A 14,872-nucleotide genomic window follows, 5' to 3' on the forward strand; every position below is an offset into this window, starting at 1 on the left:
TAGATTATAAATATCATTTTCAGGGTAATTTCTATTAATATGCCATTATTTTCAAACTACTGTGATAATTATACATCTGCCATTTATTATTGTACTTTTAACAAAAATTTTTTATTTAAATGTTTAGAATTATTTATTTTTGTGTTAAATTATTTTATGATAAAAAAAAAACATATATAAATAAAATACAATAATATTTTTGAATAAGAAATGTATTTGTATTATATATTTATTTTATGCATATTCTTAGTGAAATAAAAATAATATTACTCCTAAGATCTAACATATTGTAAATTAGTTTGTTTCATTTGTCTTTGAAAATATCTTTGACGTGCTTCTTCAAAAATATTACCAACGGTCCTCTTTAACCAAATATTTATTTTGGGTTTAATTTCTTTTGGTTTACTTTCATTTTTTTCGACTTTTTTGTCTTTAAGTATCTCTTTAGTTTCTTCTTTTGATTCTGATTTTGGTTCTTCATTTGATGATGTATCCTTTACATCAACTTTTGTTGTTTCTACAGTTGACTCTTTTAATTTTTCTTCAGGTTTATCGACAATTTCATCTGGAGATTTTTTATCGTCATGATTTTCAATTTTTCTACGCTTTGAATCCACAGACGAATCAGAATCCGATATGTCAGTATCTCTATCATCATTAGCATTATTATCGTCTTCGGAAGTGTTTGAAGAAGCACGTTTTCTATATTGACGACTTGCATCAGACTTCTTAGTGGGTTTTTTCATTTCGTCAATTTTATCATTTTCATTCTTGCACAATTCTTCTTTAAATAAATGCCTGTAAAAACTACCCATGTCTTTCTGTTTTGTAACATCATTAATGTCTTCAATCATAGAAAACTTAAGGTCTTCTTCATCCAGTTTTTTTAACTCTTCTAGTTTTGCTTTGTACGAAGCAGTGACAAATGCTTCTTTGTCTTTAAATTGGTCTCCTTCGGCTTCTCTTTCTTTTTGAATTAACCTTTCATTTCTACGTTCGTATTCAATCTTGCGTTTCTCAGCTTGGACTAATAATTTTTGTATGTATCGCGGCTAAAATGTAGTAATAACACTATAAGTGGGTACAAGTTTAAAAAAATACTTATAATTTAATATTGTATGTACCTTAACATCTTTCTTTTTCTCAATGTGATGTTCTTTTTTTTTTTCCATGTCATCATAAACTTCATCATACTGAAATACTGTTGCATCTTCTTTGAGTGCCTTGTCAATAGATAATTGTGCACTTCTTTGTTGAGCTTTAGTTTGATTATAAGTCTGAAATGTATGAAATTAATTAAATTCTTATAATACGTTTTAAATAAAAAAAGATTTATGAAAACAACATATTTCAATTTAAATAAACGAGAAAAATGTATATACATACATTACATATTATTTAAATAATATCAAATTAAAGACATTTTTTTTAATTTTTAAATATGATATAATACACATACTAATATATAATCGTAATTATTACAGGAAATAAGTGGCTGTAGACTTTTATATTAAGTTATTAAATACAATTTTGAAGGATTTAAATGAATCAAAAAGAAACACAACTGAAATATTTGAACGTTATAATTATATAATTATATTTTGTTTATAAATAATTATACAAACTGATACAGTGGAGCGTCAATTATCCGGTCTGTCAATTATCTGCACTACAAAATTTTTGCGTACAAATTTATTTTTAGTTTCATTTTAATTAGTTTTGTCATTCGTTATGTTCCTTTATCGTGTAAATATTATGAAATGCGAGATTATTTTATTATCTATTATAGCTCACTCAAATGTAGTGAAGTGCAAAAAAAAGTTGATTATTATTTTAAATAAATACATTATATATATTTTTATTATATTTTTTATATTATAAATGAATATTATACTTGGTATTATATCTAGTAAATTAGTTTTTAACTTTATTTTAAAATTGTCAATAGTTGTTTGATTATCCGCACAAATTGATTATTCACACTGTATTCGATCCCAATTAATGCGGATAATCAACGCTCTACTGTATTATATTGATTAATACTTGAATGGGTTTTTTTGATGTTTCTGAGTCAGAATCACTGTCATCTCCAAACACATTAGTAATCCTCCTCGGAACCTCTGTTGCTTTTTTAGGCACAATCAATCCATATCTAGAAAAAAAAAGATATTAATTTATCTATTAAGAAATTTATTCTTTAAAGGTCTAGCTATTCCTCAGGATAAGGTGTCAACAGGCTAAATGTGAATTTGAGAACCTATTATGTCAACAATAACATAACATTATTATTCGTCTATAGCAGACATGTCAAACGCGCAGTACTCCGCTTTTTTTATTTTGCATTTCGTGGCTACCAAGGTTATTGAAAAATCAAGCGAATAATAAAAAAAAATATGTATACAATTTTAATTTTGTTATATTATGATTTTGAGATAATATATTTTAGTCTACGCATTATACGTTTATTATTATTGTATAGGTACTTTCTAATCGATAATATTGTTACAAGTTTTGTTAAGTGTTTTTTTTTCTCGACAAATTTTTTGTGCAGTCTACACATTTATTTTATTCTATTCTTTGTTTTTAGTTTAATCGATACTTTACGTTTGACATGGCTGGTCTACAGCATTGCACCGCGAAACATAATTTTTAACACGGTAACATTCTCAGTTGACAGAGAACAACACAGTTATCTCGCTCACTTTTTACCGCTAGATTCCATGATCGCGTACGATTAGGTGCTTATTCGAATAGGTACTTTAGAACTCTGTGTTGATGTTTTTATTCATTATTGAGAGTAAATACTATTGTCTGTTTGTCTGAAAGACTGTAATAATTAAAAAATTTTTAGTTGACTTGTTGACATAACATTACCGACAACGGGTGTTTATGATAATATTATTATGATTTATGATAAATATAATATGATAACAATGTTATTATTATCACTGTTGGAGCAAAAATGATGTACGTTGTTGCAAAATACAGATTCGAATTAAAATAAATAATGAATTAGTTATAAAATTAATTATAATAAATAGTTTTATAATTTATTCAAAAATTACAAGTCGGATAATAAAATCCACGTTAATTATTCATAAACCCGTATTGATAAATAAAATTGACTGTTTCAACTTCATAGATGGCAGCACATCATTTATACGAGATATTTCGCGGACACAGACACCGATGGAACCACGGTTGTAATATTGGACAACAGAATGTAGACGGAATAATATTATCTTAATTCGTGGTGAAGACAGGTCTTAAATCTTCAGTCGTGGATCACACTGATCACACGAATTTTTGAGACCGTACGAAATTTGAGTGTTTAATGTACATAAACGTCCATATTTATTTTTACAAGACCTATTTGAATATAAAAACGCAAAAAAAGAAGACGGATTTGAAAATGAAAAAAAAAGTCAACAATGTATTATGGATAGCGAAGATTGCTAAAGTAGTAAAGTCTAAAGGTATCGTAAATCGTTTATCATAAACTCCTCTTGAGTCTATCACAGAACAAAATAGAGTCTATCCTGTAATTATCTTATTATGTGCGATGGTTATTTTAATTCTCTAGAGGCTATGGCGGCCTACATATATGTGAAATTATTTTATAGACGAGCTGTTCTGAAACTTTTCAGTTAATGGTTTCCTCTTTTGGATCAAATTCAGCCGCAGTGCACTTCCGCGAATTCTATGAAGTATGAAGGTGTATGAATAAAAGATGTACGCACTAATTTTCATTGATAACCAATTTGTAGCTCGTTCGTCTTGGTAAAAATATTAGCCGTGAGTGAAAATTGACATGTAGTACTAACAAAAGCCTATCCCAGGAAGTCGTGCGCATTATGTTATCGGCGAAGCTTTTGAGACCCGTAGCCCGCAAGGAAAATAATACGGCGTAGAGTATGTACGGAATTTTTAAAATGCTTAAAAGCAGTTGTACAAAAAAATCCGGACGGACACATTATTATTGTTGATAATCAGATAAATATAACAGTCCGTTACATATAAGATTTATTATTACTATTATTAACGTAATAGTAATTAATATTTAATAGACTTACAATATATAGGTTTACTTAATTTTAATTTTAATTATCAACAATAATCATAATAGATAAGTAGGTACCTATAGGTACCTATATATATTTTTCAATAACATTTTTTTTTCACTCGACCGGACTCACTTTGAAATGAACTTACACATTCGGGATCCACTAATTAATAGATTTTAATGTATTAATATATTGTATAAGTAGTATCAGTGACGCAGAAGTCTTAATTAAATGGTATAGGCGGTATAGGATCAAGTTTTTTATTTAAATCATCCACTAATGCAGTTCACATTTTTTTTTTAAATAATATACATGTTAGGTATAATCCATGTCACTAAGTTTATATCACTGAATGGATATGGCTTCTTATCTTAAGTTTTTTTAGTCTTTTTAAAATGTAACTAATTTATTTAACATTATTTTATTAACCGCATAAAAATCGTTTGTGCAATTGCGCTTATTATTAAAAAATTATTATTAATAGATTTTACAAATTTTAAATTTAAAAATTTGTTCTTACACATATATTACACATTATATGTAATGTGTATACTGTATTCTATACACATATTATTATTTTATATAATATGACTGTTAAAAATGTGTAGGTAATGTAGACATACTAATGTAGGTATTTATAGGTATATTATATTCGTTTTATCGTTGTGTATTAAATACACTGAATTGAATCACCATTAACAAGAGAGTACTTGAAATACATTTTTGAACTTATATCAATACATATTGTATCCTTAGAATTTGCACAGTCTTGTCATTTCTATATTTATTCTACCGTAACAGAGGTTTACACACGTGTCGCGATCTCACGCAATAATGTATTGCCGATTGCAATATTATATTATTATGTTGTATATTGTACGCGTAGGTGTGTATATTATAGTCTGTATAATAATGTATATAGGGATATAGGTTTATTATTGTATAATATTAGCCAATCGTGTAACTGCGCAGATCATATGCGCCTCCTGGGTGTCGTAAACCATCATGCAAGCATTAAATCATTTACAAAATATACACATGACGCCTAAGGATGAAAAAGCATTCGTTACAATTTTGTCCAATTTTATTAACATATGTATTATGTATATATCAGTGTATGACTGCTTAAGTCTATTCATTCGTGAATGTTTTATATCTTTTCGAATCCTTTTTTAGAAACATATCTACTGTGTCAGCGATCTATACATTTTATACGTATACCTATAGATAAAATACGAAGGTGAAATTGCGAATTGTGATAATTATGGTACCTATATAATTGAAACTTTCGAAAAAAGAAGATTGTTATAATAGTATAAGTATGATATATAATGACGTACGTTTCCCCTGCAGCCCCCACATAATAATTTTCGCAAATTTTCTTTTCCTATATTTAGTACGTCATTTGCTTGTATTTATTTGACTACGCTCAGCATTTGTTTAATGTTGGTTCTCCTCGGAAAATCGGTTTTCCGCGTGGGGAGCCGAGGAAACTTCTGAGCGTAGTCAAACAAATATAAACAAATGACGTACCACGTACTAAATATTGGCAAAAAAAAATTGCGAAAATTGTTATGTGAGGGGCTGGAGAAACGTACGTAATATAATGCCTATTACCAAAACATATTTTCATTACTTATTAATTTATTATGTGTACAGATAAATTTAAGTTTATAATATTAAACGAATCTATAAACAGAACCATCATTAAATGAAATTATTTGCTGGCACTTTTGGTTTCTACGTGTAGTAAGTTATGAACTAAACGATTTATGATGAATCAAGTTTGTATAATTTAATAATTGTTTTATGCAAGATGTAAAAACAATATTTCCACTCAACGTTACTTTGTACAGGATTTAATTTACTTATTGTACGATGCATAAGTACCTACCAACTGCTTACGGATTGTATAAATAAAACAAATTGTATACACGGCTATATTCAACAAAATCACATGGAAGACTCCATAATATAATTAAAAAAATCTATAGTGATGCAAAAAAAGTTAAATTTACAACGTTGTAAAAACAAATTTAATACATTTATTTCAAAATGCTTATAATATTACACTACAATACATGTTTGACTTTGCGCAAATTTAATACTCAAAGAAGTTATTAGAAGGTTTACGTGCAAAACGAATAAAAACGTTGGAATATTAAAAACAAATAATAATAATAAAATTCATTTTTATGTTTCTAAAAGTAATTTCGATCTCGCCGCACAGTTTCAGCGACGAATTTATACTCTGAATTAATTATACTTTAATTTCAGAATTAGAAACACAGTAATATTTATATATATTTTAATATAATATTAAATTTTTCAATTATTTTGCGCAATGCTACCGGAAAGCTTATCAGAATTTCGATATTAAATTGAGATAATATTTAAACGTAAAATGTACCAGTTGTTATTGTAAAATGAGCACATAATCAAGATAAATAGCATAATATTGAATAAATTTGATTCAAATTACGTACGCATCGTAACATTTAAAACGACTTTCGCGTGAGAACATTTAAGATTATTATATTATTATAACGTATTGTTTGATTTTTTTTTTTTGTGCCATTATTAGTATATCATACTATTATAGAAATTAAAATTAAGAAGGCACAATATTATGTATTGCGTGTTCATTACAGCAGTACAGTATATAGTTCTTTTCTTAACTATAAATATCGCTGACGATTGGGAAAAGTATAAATTTATCCCATGGGAATATCATAATTTGCAGGCAAAGGACTAAACGAGGATAAAAATATATGTATGTACGAGTATGTATGTATACAAGACCGATGATATAGCTGTAACGTGGGATGTGGTGCATATATGCCAGATATAGATCGCGTACATATACCTTGATTTAACGACCGTTATACAAAAAGACCAATTGTCTGTTGCCCGACGTCCCCCCCAAGTGTTTTATAGCCAATTACAGCAGCGATGGAACAAATTGAATATGTTAATTTTTTTTATTGTTTTTTTTTTTTCTGAAAACATTGTATAGGTTTATGTTTTCCGGCTCATTGCTGGGAATCGATTGAACTTACGACTTTTGTCCTTCGCGTATATTTTAATATACATATTAGTACGACATTTTAATCAATGCGGTTCGCGAAATTGGTCAGAGTTGTGTCCCCGCAGATTTAAACCACATTATATAGATATCCTGACGATTTACTATGCAGTAAACTTTAATGAAAATTTCGTTGAAAAAATATATTTTACCCCACGAAGTAATCTTTCAGCAATTTTTAATGATGTTATAACTTATAATTATGTTTTTGTATATTTATACTATTGTTAATATATGTTTAAATAATCACATTTAACAAAATATCTCGTAATACGAACTATCTCAAACACACGAGTAAAATGACATTGGATTTGAATAACTTCCTTCTATTTTGAGTTAAAATTTAAATAAAATAAATTTTTTTTTAAACAACTGAATTATAAACATTTTCTACTTTAAAAATTGACTACACTTTTCAATGCTCGCAGTGCGTATACGACTGAAGAACGCCATTCTTAATGTTTTTTCCGATTTAATATGCTTTCAACTGCAAAATTTTTTACATTTCACATAATATAAATCTTTATGAAATTGGAATACAGCAACAGGAGTTGGCTACTCATTCAAAATAGTATTTAATTTATTGAATTCCATTAAAATTTTGGCGTTTTATTTGAAATCAATACCGTATTACGTATACATCATATACGTAATAAATCTGTTAATGGTTACATATCAAACTTACCGTAGTCAGACACAAAGTATTTATAATATCTTGCCAAAAGAACTTATATATATATATGTTTTTACAATAGTCATGCATGACTTGTGGGGTGTTTTTAATATGCTCTATTAGCACTTTTATTTTCGACTCTTTATTTATAGTGGTATTTAATGAAATTATCTTGTTTAATTATTATTTATACTTAATATTTTATCTTAGTTAGATATTTATTTTTTCCGTTACTTATCATTATCACGTTCTTATATATTATATTAAAAACATATAATAATATAGAAGTAAACAAATTCTACGATAACTATACTAACTATAGTATAATATAAAAGAATATCAACTTAAAAATACCATACTACTCAATATATAATATATAAACATATGTTTAAAAAAATAATTATATAGCAAATGCTTACTATATAATATATCTATATTTTAATTGATATAAATATAATAGAGTATTTAAGTGGACGCTAGGTAGTCTTGTGTGGTTTCTATTTTAGTTTTTAACTACGCTATTAACTCATAATAATTAATTCTAATATTAAAATAAATTGATTTATTATAAAATTTTAAATTTATGAAGGTTAGGTCATTACCTAAATTCTAATTTATATTTTTTATATTTAAATTTTGAAGCGTCATTGTGATTTTAAGATGCGAATTTTTTTTAGAAATATTGAAATGCAAATAACTCGCGTCAAAATAAAATTGAAATATAAAACATCTACTCGGAGTCCTAGGTAATGTTCTTTAAATTAAATTTATTATAGTAAATCTAATCATTCTACTATTTAAAACAATGAATTTAATTGGATTATTATGAACGTGCTGCAATTAAATAAGTTTGTTATGCGTTAAGTAAGACGGAAACAAGTAGCGAACACTGCGGGTACGACGACGTTTTTTAAGCTCTTTTTACTTTGATTCGTACCTTCGGCAGGATGTACTAGTGCAACAAGGCTCTGGCCGCTCTGGGGGTCTCTAACCTACGGTTCGCGGGCTGGTTATGGTCTGCAAAGGTTTTCGATCTGACCACTAAGCTAGTTAATGTTTTTAAAATAGTATACAAGATTTCTTTATTTTAAATTTATTCATTTCTTACAAGCAATTTAAAAACAATTTTGACCCACGATGCCAAAGCGTATTTTAGATTTGCTCTGCCATAAAAAAAAGGTTGGAGACCCCTGGGATAGACGAAAACGTTATTATTCTCCAGAATCACATCAATAAATTGTTTTGTGTTCCAAAAATAAGGCTTCTCAGCTTCTGGGTAGCGAGTACCTACCATTAGTCATTATTACAAATAGTGAAAACAAATATATTTCCGGTTTCTATATAGATGGAAGCCTTACAGTTGTGGTAACCAATAGTAAAGTGGAAGTAGCGCGTTCTGATTGGTAAAATTGTTTGTAGTTGTAAGTGTTGTAACGGCAGAAAATGTAATAGTTTATTATTTTGTTAGAAATATTGTAAAGTAGGATATTATATGTCATGCTGTGAGCGATGTCGCATCGTATACTCGTATGCGTCGTAAATGTAACTCACACAAATATAATATAGCTTTTGTTGATTTTATGTTATGTGTGCTTATATTCTCATTATATTACTTAACTGATATAAATTGTTTTAATGACAATAAGTGACAATTAAGTTATTGTAATATTACACTGTGTTGTCAGGTTGATTCTTCGTACACTATACATAATAAACAATATGTCATACTCTCTTGTTCATTATATGTTATGGCGTCTTGACTTCGCGTAATTCTCATTTTTTTATAATACTGGCAGAACAAACAATCCAAAAAACAAATTAGATATATATATGACTATAATATGGCCGATATGATTTTTCAGCAAAATCGAGTTGCAACAGGCCAGGCATACATGCATAACATATTCCAAAGTCCTGTACTGGTTATCTTGCGTTGGACATAATTCAATATAAGGCACACAAAAGTGCAACAATTGATATATGGAAAAATAAAACTTTTATAACATGAAAGCTTAAAAATAAAAACAATAAAATACTTAATTTACGAAAGTCGAGAAAAAAGTGAAATCGGCCTTTTCAGACACAGATTTATTTGTTGTTTTTGGGGCCTGCAGTGTGTTTAGTGTTTTATGTCTATATAGCCTATATATAAGTATACTTACTCGAAAATTGTTTTGTTCATTTTTCCCGCGATAAGTTTTATAAATAAAATAATTTCACGTTGTAATGTTATTTATTATACTATATATACCTAATACATTGATATACGGTACAAATATTTTTCTTTATTTCCAATACTACTAAGTACCAAGCACCATTATTCAATAATGGTACCAGCCAAAATGATGTAGTATTGTGTATTTGTGTTGAAAATGCATAATTGCGCTCAAGGCCAAATGTAGACAATTTTCGGGGGTATGTATTTTTCCCGTCTTTAATATATGAATGATAATGTAGGTTAGGTATATTCAATAAACTACATAGTACCTACATACAGCATAATATGCAATACGCATGTATTGACATATTTATCTGTATCAGTATACATTAAACATTTAATATTTATACATATTACATATAGATTCAATATAAATATAGGTATAAATGTATTTCATTATAATACATCAAGTAACGGATTTAAGGATTAGACTTATCTCGAGTTTAATTTCTCAACAATTATTTATTTGTTTCACAACCTAACCTAACTATGTATAACTCATGCATAATACAAAGCGAGATGTAGCCGATGTTGGTACATTATATGCATGGTAAACTTTTTTAAGTCAATTGTAGAAATAAATGTATTTATTTCTTTATCATATCCTTATTTTTTATTTGTTATAAAAAAAAAATTTAATAAAAATTATTTATTATATTCAAATTATTTTGATATTGGCTAAATTTAATCAGAAAATATAAAACAATAAAACTTGAAAACATGTAAGTTGATGGTATGACAAAAAACTACCATTAATATTAATATAACACAATTTTCACATTCGATTCATTAAACTCTTCGTACTTTGTTAGTTTCGTAGTTTATTTTCAATTTAAACTGTCAAGTGTCACATTAATTTCTTAGTTTTTGCCTTTTTGCAAGCTAAATAATAACAATTACGTAGATTAATACAAAAATTAAAGATATAATTAGTATACAAACAACAAAGAAAAGTGAGTATTTATTAAAAATATGAATGTTTCATTATAATGAAAATAATCGTAGTTACAAAAGTAACCAAGTGATGCTCAAATTGTGCAGTATATCTCAAAAATGTGAATTTTCCTGGAGATTAGAAAATTTGAGTGATGAATTCCTTGTGTAGGCACAAAATTATAAAATCTTAGTACGCTTTAAAATCTATAGGTACTCAATTATTTGTCTCTTAGATAAAATTTACTAGTGGTGTATACATGGTATAAGGGAGAGTTTCAAACACACTCCTAAAATTCGTGAAAATAAATTTATTTATAAAAAACTATATACATCTTAGATGCACGGTAAAAAGGAGTTAAGTCAAATTTTGACGTTATGAAATTTTGATGTGTTTTATAAATAACAATATCTATTTTTTGATAACAATAGATTAAGTCAAAAACTTTTCTTTTTTGGGTATGATATTTCTTAATTTATTGCTATTAAATTCTATTGTATAATACAATTTTTTTTGTATTTAATTAATTTAATATTTTAATATAATTATATATAGTTTAGGTATACCTTATATTCGATTTAAGTATACATAATATACATACATCTGATAAATTAAATTCCAATACTGTATTTTATATGATCACATAGATATATAAGGTTAAGTTGACATTTTATTGGTCTTATTATTATTAGATAATGTTAGTTATAATAATTTTAAATACAATATCAATTTATATTTTAACATTATTTCGAAAATTATAAATATCAGTAGTTCAATTAGGTACCTACATATTATATAGTGTTAATAAAAATATATTATAATTAGGGAACGAATTTAAATGCGAATTGCATTTTTTCCCGAAAAACATTGCTTTCTAAGCACAAAGTTTATTTCATACATCAAGGAATTAAAAAATTTAACCTTTATTTTGGATTTTTCTACATTTTTTTTTAGAGTATTTTTAGTGCATTTTTTTATGTTTTAAGTCATTTTTATATAGAAATTGATAAAATTCGATAAAATTTAAGCAGCACCTAATTATATAGTATTATTATGAAATACAAGGTAAAAGTAGAACGAATATATATTCATTTATCATTTTTTGGAAATAATTTTCAGAGTAAAAAGAAGATAGTAGAACTAGAAGATGATGAAAATGATACGAATAACCAGGGCTCGTGAGTTCATGCATTTGCATGGCAAATCAATCTTGCTAAGTCGAATTCAATGGTAGGTGACATGGAAATCCATTTCAAGGTTTCGTGGTTGAGGATGTGAAGTTTTATTTTGCATATATAGAGGTTTTTTTTTTTAACTATTTGGCATATTTATAAGTTTTTCTATTTTATTGAGCATATATTTAGAGTATGTTTACTAAAATTTGATTAAAACACAATAATTTATATTTTTGCCCAGTATAAAATATATAGGAGTTTTCTCAACGTACAATATTATTAAAAATAAAACGAATACAGCAGATAAAGTGCGTACAAACGACAAACGTACGTTTGCGAATGCATACCTACGTGTAGCTCGCATTATGCAATTATTAGTGGAAAACATGTTATAGGTATGAAATAGTCTTAATACACTCTTATATTCTTAATACTTTTACAGTGGTTTATTCTCAATATTTCAGTCGTTATTGTGACATATGTTTTGGAATTACATTTTAAATAAATAAAATATAACCTTTACAAATATGAATAAATAATTTCTTCTTTTATAATCTACGTATAGGTTAGGTCGGTACATAGTTTTAGATTTTTAGTGCATATAAATATATATTTCTGAAGTTTTAAAGGCATATTTCAATGGATAATTTTCCAGCTTTTAGTGCGTAAGTCATAAGTGCATACTTATTTAGGCATGAACTCACGAGCCCTAAGAAATACCTAAGGATAAAAATTTACGCAATTAAACAATTTTTTCAATGTTAAAAATAATTTTAAGAGCATTTAAAAAAAAAATATTCTGTTATGAGTGCATTAAATCATACTTTTTAAGGCTTTTTCTTGTTTTTTAGAGTATTTAAGGCATTTGTTAAGTATTATAACTGGTAAATTATCTCTATTACTAAATTTTGTGCGTTTTCTGCCTCATTTTATCCAGCATTCCGGCCCAAAATTTATGTATCTACCTACAATAGAATGAAAGTGAAAATGATTACCTACCCTACATTTATAATAATGTTTTCCTTTTTTATTATACATAGGTAACTGATAATGATATAGGTAGGTATATTTAAAAATTACAGTACAATGGAACATAATAATAATAACAATATTATGTTTTTTATTTACGTCTAATTAATCTTACAAGTCTAAAGTTAATAATAATTATTGATAATTTTTTCAGTTTTATAGTTTTGTTCTATTTGGTATAAAATATCCATACCCCACCACTCGGGCCCATTAGCTCAGTTGGTTAGAGCGTCGTGCTAATAACGCGAAGGTCGTGGGTTCGATCCCCCCATGGGCCAACAATTTTTTTTTAAATTTCAATTAAAACATGATTAATAATAATTTGAATTTCTATACAAATAATATTATTTATGTCATATTATATTATATATATATTATGTATTATAATTATTTTCTATATTTTTGAGCTAACATTTCGCTTTTAACGATTGAAGTAGCTTTATTTATCTTTTGTAAATCGTACATAGATGATTCTGCAAGTATAATTGGAACAATTTGTAAGTGTTTTAGATTTTGGTTTTAAGTTCATCTACAACCAAACCAATCTTTAGTCTTTATAATTAGCTTGTCTATTTTTCTAAATCTAAGCGTGTCTGGTCGTCTGGGTGTCTGTTAAGGTAATATTTAGTATACCCTTGTTCATTCCATTCTTGAGTATGGATGTATTGTTTGTATCTTCATACTGCTTGTGACTCAAGGCAAACTAAACGATTCCAGAATAAGTTTATATGAGTTTTGTTATAGTTACGTTTTACAAATTCTCGTTCACCTCATGACTATTCACCAGTAGCAAATCGGCTTGGTCTCTCCTTGTTGGCTGAGCGAAGACGAATTGCTGGTGTTAGATTTACTTGGAGGTAACCTAAACGACAACATTGAATTTACTGATCTTGTTTCACTAATATGTTTTACAGTAAGGTTACCTCAACGTTTCACTCAATTTACCCCTCATTTTTATGCCCATCGTGCTATCACAAACTATTTAGTTAACGACCCACTGAAAAGGTTAATGACGAACGCGAATGTAGACCCTCATTTTGTAGTTAAAATTTTTCTTTCTATTTAATTGTTGTTTATACTTAATTACCCTATGATTTGATTTGTTATAAATATAGGTACATTACTACATTAGGTATATAAAAAAGGGCCTCGTCCGATAAATAAATTCACAAGTAACTCAGATAGGTAGTTTATATTATCTTATCTATATTATTTTAGTTCCTTCACGTGTTATTAAAACGTAATAGAAAGGTATTACTACCGATAATTGATAAAAAAATAATAATAATAAAGCTAAAATTTTTGTATCATGTATGTGGATTTTTTTTTTATGAAATATTTATTATTGAAGTGTGAATCTGACGTAATATTGTATTCAGATTAAAAATACATATAATATATGACTCGAATACCACTATACTGAAGTGAGCTTTTATATATTATTAAAATTGTTCATTTTGGACGAGTGCCACAATGAAAAATAAATTAAATGCTTTTAAAAATAATATTGGGTACATAATATTATTTATACTTGTTTTGTGAAGTATACAAAATGTAAATTTAAAATGTAATATAAGTATAACATGGTTAAAACATAAATTGGTGTATAAAAAAATGGATGGCCCATGGGGGGATCGAACCCACGACCTTCGCGTTATTAGCACGACGCTCTAACCAACTGAGCTAATGGGCCC

At 27.2% G+C, this 14,872-nt stretch overlaps 1 protein-coding gene and 2 non-coding genes across 3 annotated transcripts; 1 reads left to right on the plus strand and 2 right to left on the minus strand.

Moving 5' to 3' along the window:
• Positions 1-196: 196 nt before the first annotated feature.
• On the minus strand, positions 197-2,902 carry LOC132929380 (nuclear speckle splicing regulatory protein 1). Its single transcript, XM_060994700.1, has 4 exons — positions 2,703-2,902; positions 2,044-2,152; positions 1,125-1,277; positions 197-1,052 (listed from the first exon to the last, which is right to left on the minus strand). Exons 1-4 carry the CDS (start codon positions 2,720-2,722, stop codon positions 273-275), a joined length of 1,062 nt encoding a protein of 353 aa, XP_060850683.1. The 5' UTR covers positions 2,723-2,902; the 3' UTR covers positions 197-272.
• A 10,480-nt stretch (positions 2,903-13,382) lies between these two features.
• Positions 13,383-13,456, plus strand: Trnai-aau (transfer RNA isoleucine (anticodon AAU)). The gene has a single exon. It is a non-coding gene; the product is annotated as a tRNA-Ile (tRNA).
• A 1,341-nt stretch (positions 13,457-14,797) lies between these two features.
• Positions 14,798-14,871, minus strand: Trnai-aau (transfer RNA isoleucine (anticodon AAU)). Its single transcript has one exon. It is a non-coding gene; the product is annotated as a tRNA-Ile (tRNA).
• Position 14,872: the final 1 nt, after the last annotated feature.

Source organism: Rhopalosiphum padi, chromosome 4 (genome assembly GCF_020882245.1).
Source record: "Rhopalosiphum padi isolate XX-2018 chromosome 4, ASM2088224v1, whole genome shotgun sequence".
NCBI lineage: Eukaryota > Metazoa > Arthropoda > Insecta > Hemiptera > Aphididae > Rhopalosiphum > Rhopalosiphum padi.